This window comes from Canis lupus, chromosome 5, assembly GCF_048164855.1.
Source record: "Canis lupus baileyi chromosome 5, mCanLup2.hap1, whole genome shotgun sequence".
Taxonomy (NCBI): Eukaryota; Metazoa; Chordata; class Mammalia; order Carnivora; family Canidae; genus Canis; species Canis lupus.
In genome coordinates, this window is record NC_132842.1 from 52,327,231 (window position 1) to 52,341,748 (window position 14,518).

The window sequence follows — 14,518 nt, forward strand, 5'->3', positions numbered from 1 at the left end:
CTTTGAAAAAGGCTTTTTCTTTGGTAGCTAGTAATAAAAACATTTGGTTTTTTTGTTTTTTTTTTTTAATAAAAACATTTGGAAAGCCAATGCCATCCAAGGTTTTCTTAGAAAGAAATTGTATATGGCTATGGATAAAATATTAAAGATTGTGGGTTGCATGTTTATGAATTACTTCCCTAGGTTGTAATAAGGTACTTTGTAATTTACTTTTTCCTTACATATTGTTCTTTAGAAAGTAATTTATCTTACTTAGATTGTTCTGGAGAACTTGGAAGTCTGAGATTAGTACCTTTTTTGTAATAAGCAATAATAGTAGGATCTCAGCCTGGTGATTGGGTGGAAAAGAGAGTGTGATTTTTCTGTGATAGTGCAGATAACTGAATCACTTACACTACTTTCAGTTTTTGAAAGAACGCTCTTAAATAGGGCTTATGCAGTGTCATCCTGATAACAGCTTTTTGTTTGGTTTTCTAAACACTTTCCTTTTTATGAGCAGTTTCAGATTCACAGCAAAATTGAAATTTCTCATATATACCTACACTGTTGTCAACATCCTCTGTCAGAGTGGTACTTACATTAAAGTTGTTGAATCTATGTTGAAAAATTAACATCACCTGAAGTCCATAGTTTATGGTACGGTTCACACTTGGTGTTCTACATTGTATGTCTGGACAAATGTATGAAACGTATCCTTGATTATGGTATTGTACAGAGTATTTTCATTGCCCTAAAAATTCTCTGTGCTCCATACAGTTTTTTGGTATGGAATGTAGAAGTGACCCATTTACTTAAACTTTTGGTTAATGTATTTTATAAGTATATTTCATGCTTCTGATTTTAGCATAACAATATATTCGTTCCCTTTTTTTCATCCCAAATCAGAATTATGTATTTTGAGTCATTTTAAGTCAGTTGTACTTATTTGGGTTTAATATATGTAAATTTTCATTTTGAAATAAGGATGCTTGAAATAGATGTTTCAAAGTTTGCCATATTTAATAATTACTTATTTTTTACTACTTTAACAAAGAATACAACCATAGAGTTATTCTCACTGAATGCATTTTCCTCAGGGCAGAAGTACAAGGTTGTAATGATTGAGTAGTTCAATTCTGTTCAGATACATAATAGCATGAAACAATAAGAAATCTTTCCTGGTATTTATGTGGGTATAAATCATTCAATTTAACATACTAATAATATTTATTTGTATAAAGGTTAATAAATGAAATGTTTAAGGAAACTTAATCAAAAATCCTTTTTTCCCTTGTTTCATTAGCAACTTTTTAACTGTCAGTCTCTACACAAACTGAGTTTGCCAGACAATGATTTAACAACATTACCAGCATCTATTGCAAATCTCATTAATCTCAGGGAACTGGATGTCAGCAAGAATGGTAAGATTTTTTTCCCCTGGCTTTCTGTACTTAGGAACATGTTATTTTATTAAAATTGTGGGTTAACAAACAAAAATACAAATACAAATTTAAAAAGTGTTACCATATTAGCTTTCATATATATAAAGCTTATAAATATGATAGTTTAAGGCAATGTGGAGATAGATGTAAAAACTTTAAAATGATCTTTAAATTAAGATGCTGTGGATACATGCATGCATGTATTTACTTATGTATCCTTAAATTTATATATTTATATATATCCATTGTCCTGTTGTTTGTGATGATGAGAAACTATTAACAACTGTAGCGCTCACTGTTGATTACACTATTTAATATAGCTATAGAGAGAAATCTAATGGAGCTCCATCAGTACTGGCATGCAGTATTTACGGTACGGTGTTAAAGGTCAAAAAAAAGTGCAATATTGTAAATCAATTGAATATCATTGAATATTTATTGAAAGACCACCTTTTTTCAAGTACTGTATTAGGACCTAGGATTACAGTTAATGATGAGAAATAAAGGACGTGGTCACTGTTCTCTTGCTGTATATAGTCTTGGTTTAGTTTGATATACACTTATTTCAGTGTAGAAGATTCCAAAATGTTAAGTGCTTACCTGGTCCAATAGAGAGAGAAGTAAATACTTGAAAATTTTAGAATGAATGCATATTTCTCATGTAATTACAAAAAAAATTACGAGAGTCAATATTTAAATGGCCTGCTAAAAGATAAGACTTCAACAAACACTAAATACTAAGTCATATTCAAAGAATTCTTTATAATGTTTGGAAAAAACTTTATGAACAAGTCCCCAGAATTTAGTGCAGTAGCACCAGTAAATGCTTAGCAGTTGTTCTATACCTCTGGGTTGCAAAGTTTCTCTTTGTCTTGATGGTATGAACATACAAAAGTGATCTTTCTATCATATTAATTCTACATTTTAGGACTTGCAAAAACCACTTTAAGACTGATTGAGGGATCCCTGGGTGGCGCAGCGGTTTGGCGCCTGCCTTTGGCCTAGGGCGCGATCCTGGAGACCCAGGATCGATTCCCACGTCGGGCTCCCAGTGCATGGAGCCTGCTTCTCTCTGCCTGTGTCTCTGCCTCTCTTTCTCTCTCTGTGACTATCATAAATAAATAAAAATTAAAAAAAAAAAAAACTTTAAAGACTGATTGAAAGAATTATCCTCTTTTCACAACCAGCAGTTCACTTTCAATGAATTAGCAACTGTATCTACTCATTTCCATAAAAAATTAAAATATATATTTATTGCATGCCTTCATTTAATAAACCCTAATTATTTTAGTTGTGGGCAATCCGTATCAAATAATTGCACATTTGTAGGAAGGTCATCAATTTAATACTTCTATTTTAGGGATTAAATCTTTTTTAAGGAGGTATAATGTGTTCACATTCATTCTATGTTCAGGGGAAGGTTATAGCAGTTAATGCTGTAGTGGGTTTTAGTTGTTAATAGCTTATAAATTTTAAGTTTAAAACTTGTAATTTTTAAAACTTCTATTGAAATATTTGACTTTCAGGTTAGAATTTTTCTGTTATTTGGGGGCACCTGGGTTGCTCAGTCGGTGGACCATCCCACTCTTAAAATTAGGTGTTGGTCTCATTTTGATCTCAGGGTTGTGAGTTTAAGCCGCATGTTGGGCATGGAGCCACTTAAATTTTTTTTTCCTGTGATATGAGAAATTTGTGTTTTAAATAAAAAATTTAGAATTTAGTAGCTACTTAGATTGGATTCATGTATGTCCTGTTTTTCTCAACTTATTTTGAAAATTTCATAGCCAGAGTAGAAGCCTATGGAAAAATTCACAGAACACTCAAGGATTCACCCACCGTTAGCATTTTACCATATTTGCTTTCTTTCTCTTCTAAAAATATATATGAATTTAAATATGTTGTGGGGAAAAGACATTGTTGCTTATATAAAATTTCTATTTAGTAAACCTATTTAAAATTTCAAGTTGCAGACAGGAACTTTACCTTTAAATATAGAAGCATTTCCCAAGAACAAGGAAATCCTTACACATAACCACAGTATCATGATCACTTTCAAGAAATTTGACATTACATTTTCCCTGTTGCCTAAAAGTGCCGTTTCAGCTATTTGCCGCCCCTCCCCCCCCCCTTAAAGATCACATAGCATTCAGTTGTGTCTCTTCAATCTTTTAAAATCAGGAACAGTTTGCCCATCTTTTTGTTTATGACTTTGCCATTTTGAAGAGTTCAGGTCAGTTGATTTTTAATTTGTGTGACTTTTCCCCTCATGATTTTATTTAGGTTAAGTAGATTTCCTCAGCTTGAAACTTCTCTTGAAGGACAGTTTGAAATGAATTTCCATTCCTCCTGCTTTAGTCGAGTGACAAGTATTGCTTAATAAATTTTAAAGTAATGAACTTAATCCATTGCCATTGTAGCTTTCCATAGTATTACCAAATGATAGAACTGTGTGACGTTGTAAGTCATCACATTGAACCTTCATCCCAAGGAGGTGTTTTCTACTTTTTGATAGTTTTAAATGGGAAATCTTAAAGTATAAGGAAAGAGACCTGAAATAATCTTGAATATTACTAATACAGTTGTATGCACCTGGGAAGGGCTGGCAAACTGCTACCACTTCTCATGGTATGATAATAATTCTTGGCTCAATGATGAACATTTTTCATATATCTCTTGACAAATATATTAAGCACGGATTTATTACTCTGATTTGAGACTGATGCACTTTGGGTGCAGCATGTATAGACTCTCATGCAGCTTCTTTTTTTTTTTTTCATGCAGCTTCTTAAAGAATGGTGTATTTGAATTATGGCAGCCTGTTTGTAGTGTTTCTTTTTTATTCTAGTTTGAGCAGTTTTTTTTTGGTTATATTGAAAACCTGTTTTATGTGATTCTATCAGCTTGTGTTTTTGAGGAGTTGGAAATAATTTCTGTATAGTGAGAAGATTTAAGATAAGCCCTCAAGCATTCTACCCAGAAAGAGGATGACATTAGTTATTGCTGCCCAATGAAAGCTTAATTTAATTTTTAGTGGAAATTTTATCTATTCTTTTCTTCTCTTTCTCTGTGATTTCACATAGAAAGGGCCTCATCTATATTTTATGTGGAAGAATCAGTCCCTTGCCTTTTACTTGTTTCCTTGCTTTTTTCTTTGTTGTCTTTTTTTTTTTTTTTTAAAGATTTTATTTATTTATTCATGAGAGACACACAGAGAGAGGCAGAGACACAGGCAGAGGGAGAAGCAGACATGCAGAGAGCCCGATGTGGGACTTAATCCCATGACTCCAGGATCACACCCTGGGCTGAAGGCAGGTGCTCAACCCCTGAGCCCCCCAGGCGTCCCTCTCCTTGTTGTCTTAAACTGATCTCTAAATGAAACTGCATTGAAGTGTAAATTTATTTAATTTGCTCTTCCTTTTGTGTCTAAAGTTTTGCTTTATTGTTAGGTTTTTAAATAAAAAGTTTACCAAGCTGCTGTCCTAAGTCATTGCAGAAAGCAACTAATGTTTGAAAAATAATCATTTTTTGTGTTCAAATGCCTGTCCTTCTTGAAAACTAATGGGGATGGTGATTAAAACATTCTGCAAAGTGGTTGATTGGGAAAGCTGGTGGGGAAGGGGAGATAAAAGAAATGAAGACTAACCTAGTTTGTAATTCATCTGTCTGAGCACACAGAATAGAAAGCCAGGAATTTATAAGGCACAGAAACCAGAAAGAGTGGCTCAGATCTTTCTAACTGATATGGGAATGCTAGAGAGGTTAAATAAGGCCTTTCTTTTTAATTGAGTCAAAAAGCCCAGGAAGAATGAATTGAAAGTTTGTGGTGAAAACAGAAACCAGTTCATTGAACCTGAGAAAATCTGATGATTAGGAACCAACTGCTGGAAAAGGCTCTCACTTTAAGCTCAGAGAAGTTAAATTGATTATGAGGAAAATTACTGATGACCTGGGAAGTCACTGTATTTTTTTCTTGTGTTTTCAAATTTCTGAAATTGCTAATGTGCTTAATAGTTGTTTAAATTGAGCTCTTGTAATAAAGTTTATTTAAGATAATGAGAGAAGAAAAACTGTGTGTTAAATACCCCAGGACTTAAATATTTTTAAACATTGATCACTGGTCCCTGCTAAGTATGTTAATAATGCAGGCTGTAACTGGGGTGTTCACACACTGCCTTATCATAGGCGTTATCACTCGTATTCTAGTGAAATCATACATTGGCTTGACCAGTATAATTATTTGAGTTTGCAATTCCTGGTTTAGACTGTTTTGACTGGAGCTCACTGTTATATTCTGTACTATTTATTACCATAGCTTTTCAAGTGCAGAAACAGTAAGGAACCAGTATTAACTTGCATTCTATAATTAGGACATTGAAGCATTGATGCCCTCCCAGTAGAGATCACCAGGAACTCACCTTTCAACAGTTTGGGTTTATTATTTGATGCAATGAGCAAAAACCCATATCATGGGGATCTAAGGGGTGTCTCAAGGTGTTAAAAAAAAGACTTATTATAGGGTTTTGACTTCTATTTGGTGATTTGGGGGAACATTTAAGAATATGAGGTTTTACTCTGGGTGGGATGCTATCAGGAAGTAGGGGTAGTTCTATGATTGGGAACCTTTTTTTTTTTTTTTAGATTTTATTTTAGAGAAAGAGAGAGTGTGAGTTAAGGGAGGAGTGGAGGGAGAGAATCTTCAAGCAGACTGATTGCTTGGTGCAGAGCCCGACATGGGGTTCAGTCACACAATCCATGAGAACACAGTCTGAGCTGAAACCAAGAATTGGACACTCAACTGATTGAGCCACCCAGGCACTCCTATGATTGGGAAACTTAATTTTATCTATAGGGAAGGAAAATTAGAACAAGCCTAAAGTTGTAATTGATAAAGAAATAGCAGTCACGCAGTATTTGCGAGAAGGGCTTGTTTGGTATTTTGTATTTTGGACGATGTTCACATTTGTTCAGACATGATTATAGTTGACCCTTGAATGATGTGGGGAGTTAGAAGCATCAACCCCATGCACTGTTGAAAATCTGTGTATAACTTTTGACTCCTCCGACCTCCAACTTAACTATACTAACAGCCTACTGTTGACCAGAACTCTTATCCCTAGCATATATGTGTATAATATATATAACATATACAACATATTTTGTGTGTTGTGTGTGTTATATACTATATTCCTAAAGTAAGCTGGAGAAAAGAAAATGTTATTAAAATCATAAAACGAAAAAAAACCATAAAACGTTATTTATAGTACTGTAAAAAAAAAAATCATGGTTAAGTGGACTTGCACCATCCAAACCCATGTTAAAGGTTAACTGTACAAAGTTGCTTTAATTTTTATCTTTTATGGTCAAAGAATGGCCTAGTCTGATTTTGATAGTCTTTGAAGTTGTATAGTTCAACAAGAGAATACTGAGATGCTCCTCTGAATGCCAAGTAGTTAGCTCATAAGACCAGGCCAGCTCCTAAATGTCAGGAGGTATATTCTCTTTCTCAGGAGTAAAGAAAGAGTTCTTCTATAACTAAGTGATAGTAATAGAAGGAGGAAAGCCACATTTTGTAATATCTAAACTGGTGTTTTCATTTTATTAAGTTGAAGTAGCAGAGTCAAATTCTTATAAAAAGGGTACATCACAAAGAAGGAACACTATTAAATTCAAATGAGAATGAAAAAGGGAAAAGATACTTCGAATTGTTAGAGAATTAAAAAGTAACTCATAAAATTCAGGTTTTGCATACTTTAAGGATAAAATGAGCCATCTTTGAAGACTGGCTAATACAAGCATTTGAGAGTAGGTCTTGTCTTATTGAGAAAGTGACATGAGCAAGGACTTGAGAAGTTAGCTGTGTAGATATCTGAGTTAAGAATGTACCAGAAAGAGGGAATAATAGTGTAAAGTTTGGAAAGTGCAATCATTCATAGTATGTGTGGGAAACAGAAGGCCAGGGTAGCTAAAACATACTAAGATGGGAGAGTGAGAGGAGTAGAGGTCAGAGAGATAGATCCTTGTAGGCATTAGTATGTTCTTTCACATTTACTCTCAGTGATCTGGAATCATTTGGAAAGCTTTGAGCTGATCGATCAGTGCATGATCAGATTTATATTTTAAAGACTTACACTGGTTATGTGTAGAAACATTGTGGGTATAAAGGTGAAAAGTAACCAGTTGGAATGCTATTTCAGTCATCTCTGGTGATAGTGATAGAAGCAGTGAGATGTGGACAGACTCTAGAGGTACTTGAAGGTTGAATCGATAAGATTTTAAGATGGACTGAATATAGGACATGAGATAAGAGATAAAGATGACCTCAGTAGCATTGGTCTATGCAAGTGAAAAGAGTTGCTGACAACTGAGACGGGATGAGGTCATCTGTTGAATTGTAATTTTTGGTGGAAAAAAATCAGATAATTTTTTGAAATGTTATATTTGAAATAAGATACCTGGTTATTCACAGGGTGGGGAGGGTGGTCTGGAGTTTTCAATCAAGCGAGGAATGTGGTAGCTATACATATGTGGGAGTTGTCAGCATAAAGCCAGAGGTTAGATTCAGTCACCAAGGGCATGAGTGTGAAAAAAGAGACCTAAAGAATGAGCCCTAGTGGCAACCCAACATTAAGAAACCTGGAAGAAGAGGGGAAAGGTACAGAAGATCCTGAGAAGAAATATTACCAAGGAAGGAAAGAAACCAGTAGGATGATAATATTTTTCTTAGCTTTTCAAGAAAAGGAACCATGTCTTCAGTATTTTAGTCTATAGTAGTGTCTTACACTGTGTGTAGATAATACATATTTGCTGAAAAATACAGAGTATAGGTAATTTCAATTTGGGCCATGTTTTGTTTGAGATACCTAAGCAATACCTCAAGGGTATTTGAAAATTCTTACTTGGAGTTAAGGGGGGGAGGGCAGGGAACCAGAGATACAGGTTTAGAACCTGTAGGAATTAAAGTCATAATAAATACAATGCTAACAATTTATAAAAGCAGAAAACCCGTGAATATTTCAAAATCAGTTGCTTGAGGAAAAATTATTACCATGTATCTGAAATTTGGAGATGATTTAGAATTACTTATTTCACAGATAAAAGTATATGTTTGTATTTGTGGAAGATAAAAGCATTACTTTCCACTAAATAGTAAAATTATAGCAATCTAATATAGGACTCTTAAAATTATTTTCTCCATATAAAAGTTTAGATCAGTAGAACATACCATACTCATTGTTTTTTTTTCTCCTTAGATATCTAGTCTTTATCACGTACAAAAAACATTATAGCTCTTGGATATATCTTTTATGTAGATGATTTTATGATACCCTAAAGACTTAAAAAAAGGTAAAAGGAATGAGATATTTAGCTAAGTTTTAAAATGAAGTGGGGTGCTAATGAAAACCATGGAATGCCTTTCCCTTATCCTTCCTGAAAATGTGGAATGTTTTATTTTAAAAGAAGTGTTTGATAAGAATAATACCCTTCGGGCAGCCTGGGTGGCTCAGTGGTTTAGCACGGCCTTCAGCCCAGGGCATGATCCAGATCGAGTCCCACATCGGGCTCCCGGCATGGAGCCTGCTTCTCCCTCTGCCTGTGTCTCTGCCTCTCTCTCTGTCTCTCTGTCTCTCATGAATAAATAAATAAAATCTTTAAAAAATATATTTTAAAAAATAAATAAAGTGATACGCTAAATCATGTTGTTCTCTTAGTACGAAAAAAAAAATAATACCCCTCAACCAAGTGGGACCCATTCCAGATATTCCAAGCTTCTTCAATATTTGAAAATTAATCCATGTAATTCACCATATCAGTAGGCATATAACTAATTCACTAATTCCATTCCTTGGTGTTTACATAAGAGAAATGAAATATATGCTTATAGAGTGATTTTTTTTTAAAGCAAATATTTTTTCATAATAATCCAAACTCCCTTTTTTGCCCCTTTTCCTCCATGTCTCCCACTTCTGGCCCCGAGTACCACATCTGCCCCAGGACCCCTGCTGCCATCCCCATACAAAGTTTTTGAAATAATAAGTTAGTTTAGCAAAGGGGTACTGTTTTAATGTATAAAAGTTACTTTAATGTATCCTATAGAATTATCACTTGAGACAAATTATTTGTTAAAGGACTGATAAGAATTTAACTCCTAAAAGAACATGACTTAGTAACCTTAAATATTTTGTATATAAATCAATGAGAGAAAAGAAGGAACAAAATTACTGTAGAAAACAGTGGATGTTATTGGTAGTAAGTCAAATTTAGCAAATGTTTGCTGTACAAAGATACCAATATACTAAATAGTTACATGTACTTAGGATAGAAAATCAAATCAACCTAAACAAAATCTTTGAGTAGTAATAGAAGAAACACAGGTACTTTTAAGTAATTCATTGTATACATATCCTAAAATGTGTAATTGAAGTGTTAAATTTCTAGGTAAAAAGATTTGTAGATCAGTAGTTCCAATTTTGTGACTTCTGACAAAGTTAAGCTTTTATTTTACCATTAAGAAAATTCTTCTGTCCCTCATTCCCTCCAAAAGAAACATCTCTCACATTCCTGTTACCATCATTTTATTTAAAAAGTGACTTTTCACTCAAAAGAAAATAAATAAATACAATAAAGGCACTAAATTTTAAAACATAAATGAAATGAAAAATAAATTTCCAAAATCAAGAAGCAGAAAACTTGAGAAGTCCAATGAGCATAATATTAAATCAGAAAAACTAGCAGACCTACTTTTAAGAGCAAGTTTGAATAAACCTTCATAGAATTGGGATAATACCTAATTTATAAAAACTATTCTGTTAGAGTAAGGGGAGAAAGTACACAACTCCATCTATAAGTATTAAACTTTGAGTGGGGATCCCTGGGTGGCTCAGCGGTTTAGCACCTGCTTTGGGCCCAGGGTGTGACCCCGGGGTCCTGGGATCGAGTCCCATGTTGGGCTCCCTGCGTGGAGCCTGCTTCTCCCTCTGCCTGTGTCTCTGCCTCTCTCTCTCTCTCTCTCTGTCTCTCATGAATAAATAAATAAAATCTATAAAAAAATAAAATAAACTTTGATAACAAAACTGGATAAAAACTATATAAATCACAATGTTGGAGATCCTGTGTTGGGGTGACAGGAGTTGATCTGCCACAGATTCTTGTTGACAAGAATATGTGTACATAGGTATTATGGTGTGAAAATTGGTGTTGCCAAGTGTCTATTGACATTGATAAGGCTGTGCCATGTCCTATTAAACTCGTGAAAAAGAGAGGCAAAGGTTCTGCCCTCCAAGAGCATATACTCTTAGTGGTGGGCTGGTAAACAAACTTCTAAAGAGGTAGATAGATATATGTTAGCCTGCTGGACATTGTCCCATGTATTCTCAGTTATGTTGATATTTTTTATTCTACTTTTTCCCTATGTTTCAGATTGGCTAATTTCTGTTTCCTGTCTTCTGGCCCACTGAAATTTTCCTCTGTGGTGTCTAATCTTGTTCTTTTCCTCTTTTCTTTCTTTTCTTTTCTTTTCTTTTCTTTTCTTTCTTTCTTTCTTTCTTTCTTTCTTTCTTTCTTTCTTTCTTTCTTTCTTTCTTTTTAAGATTTTATTTATTTGAGAGAATGCATGAGCACACAAGTGTTGGGGAGGGGCAGAGGAAGAAGGACAAGCAGACTCCCCACTGAGCATGGAGCCCCATGTGGGGCTCAATCTCAGGACCCTGACATCATGATCTGAGCCGAAGTTGTACACTTAACCCACTGAGCCACCCAGGCACCCCAGTCTTCTTTTAATCCTGTCCTGGATTTTTTTATTTGGGACTATACTTTGTGAGGTTTCATTTATGTCTTAAATTTAACCTTTTCCTTTCCACCATTTTGGTCACTTTTTTCCCTTTAAGTACAGTAACTGTTTTGAAGTCCTTTTCTTTGTCTCTGGGTCTGTTTCTAGTAACTGAACAGTAGTAATCTTTTGTTTAAAGATTCATTTATTTATCCATGGGGATCCCTGGGTGGCTCAGCGGTTTGGCGCCTGCCTTTGGCCCAGGGCGCAATCCTGAAGACCCGGGATCGAGTCCCGCATCAGGCTCCCGGCATGGAGCCTGCTTCTCCCTCTGCCTATGTCTCTGCCTCTCTTTCTCTCTCTCTGTGACTATCATAAATAAATAAACAAACAAATCTATAAAAAATAAATAAAGATTCATTTATTTATTCATAAGAAACACACAGAGAGAGGCAGAGACATAGGCAGAGGGAGAAGCAGGCTCTTCACAGGGAACCCGATGTGGGACTTGATCCCAGGACGCCGGGATCATCCAGGATCATGCTCTGAGCTGAAGGCAGATGCTCAACCACTGAGCCACCCAGGTGCCCCCCGTAGTAATCTTTTATAGTGGAATATTTCAAGTATTTGCAAAAGTAGAATTTAATAAACCTGGTGTACCTATCAGGCAACTTAAGCATGTATCAGTGTATTGAATACCTTCATCTAAACCTCCTACTTGGCCATCTCTGATAGTTGTTTTTAAGATTTTATTTATTTATTTATTTACTTACTTATTTTAGAGAGAGACAGAACAAACAGGGTGAGGAGAGGCAGAAGTGAAAGGGGAGAGGGAATCTCAAGCAGACTCTGTGCTGAGTGTGGAGCCCCACGTGGGGCTCAATCTCACAACCCTGATATCATGCCCTAAACTGAAACCAAAAGTCGGACGCTTAACTGATGAAGCCAGTCAAGTACCCCTTCACCTCTGATTGTTTTAAAGCAAGTCATGAACAACCTCGTTCATACATAAGTATTTCAAGATGGAAACCACTCTGTTTCATACTTGAAAAAAGACAGTTAAAAGTAATTCCTTAATATCATTTGATATCTGTCATTGTTTATATTTGCTTATTTGAAGATTTACACGAACTCTATAAATTCTAGGCAATATAAAAGTTCCTAAATTGAAATAGAAAAAATGAATTATCTTGACTGTTAGAGAAATTGGATTTGTAATAACCACAATGATAAAGCCTTCCCTTAAGGAATCATTGAGCCTAGGTTTCTTTAATTGAAAATTTTTATTGAGAAAATTGTAAATTCACATGCAATTGCACCAAAATTGCAGATTGGTCCTGTGTACTTGTTACCTAGTTTCCCCTCAGTGGTATCATTTTTGTGATACTCTAAAACAAGAAAGATAGTGACATTGATACAGTCTACCAATCCTACTCTTGAGTCTAGAGGAGACCTCTCACCTGGGTAGTTCCTCCATCTTCCTTTGTCTTTTTTTACCTTGATAGTTTTAAAGTTTATTGGGCAGTTATATAGAATTTCCTTAAGTTTGGATTTGTTTGATGTTTGCTTGTGATTAACATGACAACGATACCTATCCCTCCCCAGTGCCTCTTAGATTTGGTTCCATAGGATAATGCTAACTGGTGTTGCTACCTTTGAAGCATTTTAAGGTGATGCCTGTGAGATTTCTTTACTGTAATTGCTGTTTTCCTTTTATAATTAAAAAGTATCTTTTTGGGAGAAACTTTGAGAGTTTATTAGTATTCTGTTTTTTTCATAATCGTTTTACCCACAAATATTAGTATCTACTGATGAGGTTTTTTTGTGTGTGTGATGAATTTTAACTGAACATTTATTACTGTAGTATTTGCCAGTTGATTTTGCATCATTAATTTTTGATCACTTGAAATTCTGTGCTTGGCACTGTGGTAAACTTAGGTAGAATGATACAGTAATGATGTTTAAAGAAGTTTAAATGATCCTTTAATGTCAACTATATTGAATATTCATATCGTATTAGTACAGGAATGAGTCTTATAAACAGAATTTTTGTAATATTTCAAAAAGCTATTAGTGTTCTTTTAGTCTGGAGTAGAACATTGCTACTTGAAGTTTGTGGGATATTGTTCGCAAATTATTTTTACTATATTTTTCCTGAGATATTTCAAGGAAGTAAGAGTAAGTGCTTAGAAAGTTTACCGTAATTTGGCTTGTTCCAGCACGTGTATGGTATTTTACAGAAGTATTGGTCAGCGACTGCCACCAGGCATATCTAGTCATATAGCAAATGTAGATTTTCTACTACTTCTATCTTCAGCTTTGTTTTCAGCTTTGTCTTTTATATATATGTTAGGGACCACCTTAATCTGGAGCCCAGCACTTAAAAAATAATGTGTCTTTTTCTGTCAGAAAAACAGACTCCTCAGTGTTCTGTATTTTGTATCCTTAACATCATCAAATAGAGAAGGCATTGGTTTTCAGAAGACATAAGAGAAGCAAAGGGAGGTAAAACTAATAACTGGCAATTATAAAGAGGCATATAAACAAAAGATAAAAGAGAAAAGAGAAATTGTAGAGTAGTTCTGTTTGGCAGGTATCAGTTTGTCTAGATCCTAGTTGATAAATTTTGAATCTGCAAGGTAAATAGGAATTAATTTATTATTATTTTATCCTTTGTAACAGGTCCTTTTTTTTTTTTTTTTTTTTTAAGATTTTATTTATTCCTTAGACAGAGAGAGAGGCAGACACACAGGCAGGGGGAGAAGCAGACTCCCGCTTCGGGGACCCCGATGTGGGACTCCATCCCAGGACCCGAGATCATGCCCTGAGCCAAAGGCAGATGCTCAACCACTGAGCCACCCAGGTGTCCCTGTAGCAGATACTTTTAATTTGATTATTATCTGTTCTCTTTCTAGGAATACAGGAATTTCCAGAAAATATAAAAAATTGTAAAGTTTTGACAGTTGTGGAGGCCAGTGTAAACCCCATTTCCAAGTAAGTTTTCAGTTGAATTACAAGTTGCTCTTGTGAATAAAATAGCTGTGAAATAGGAGTGGAACATCACTTTCTATATTTTTAATGAGTAATTGATTAACAACCATAAATCTATACAAAATTTCAGTTTTAGATTAAAATGAAATCCTTTAAATCCTATTTCTAACTCCATATTTTACAAAGGCAACTTAGCATCCATAATGCTAGTATTTTGCTCCAGGTCTCACAGATAGTTTGTGTAAGGAATGAGGCCAGAACCCAGGTCTCCTCCCTTAGTGATACTTGCACAATGTAAGAATACCTTCGCTCACAAATCAGCTCTGTAGCACCCTAAAAC

General features: G+C 34.8%; 1 protein-coding gene across 14 annotated transcripts in view; it reads left to right on the plus strand.

The window, feature by feature from the left end:
- The window catches only part of ERBIN (erbb2 interacting protein), a 119,338-nt gene that overhangs the window by 40,782 nt on the left and 64,038 nt on the right, over positions 1-14,518 (plus strand). For all 14 annotated transcript variants that reach the window (XM_072826635.1, XM_072826634.1, XM_072826636.1 and 11 more), the window contains 2 exons: positions 1,283-1,400; positions 14,103-14,181. In XM_072826635.1, the coding sequence (XP_072682736.1) occupies positions 1,283-1,400; positions 14,103-14,181 (197 nt within the window). The remainder of the gene's footprint in view (positions 1-1,282; positions 1,401-14,102; positions 14,182-14,518) is intronic.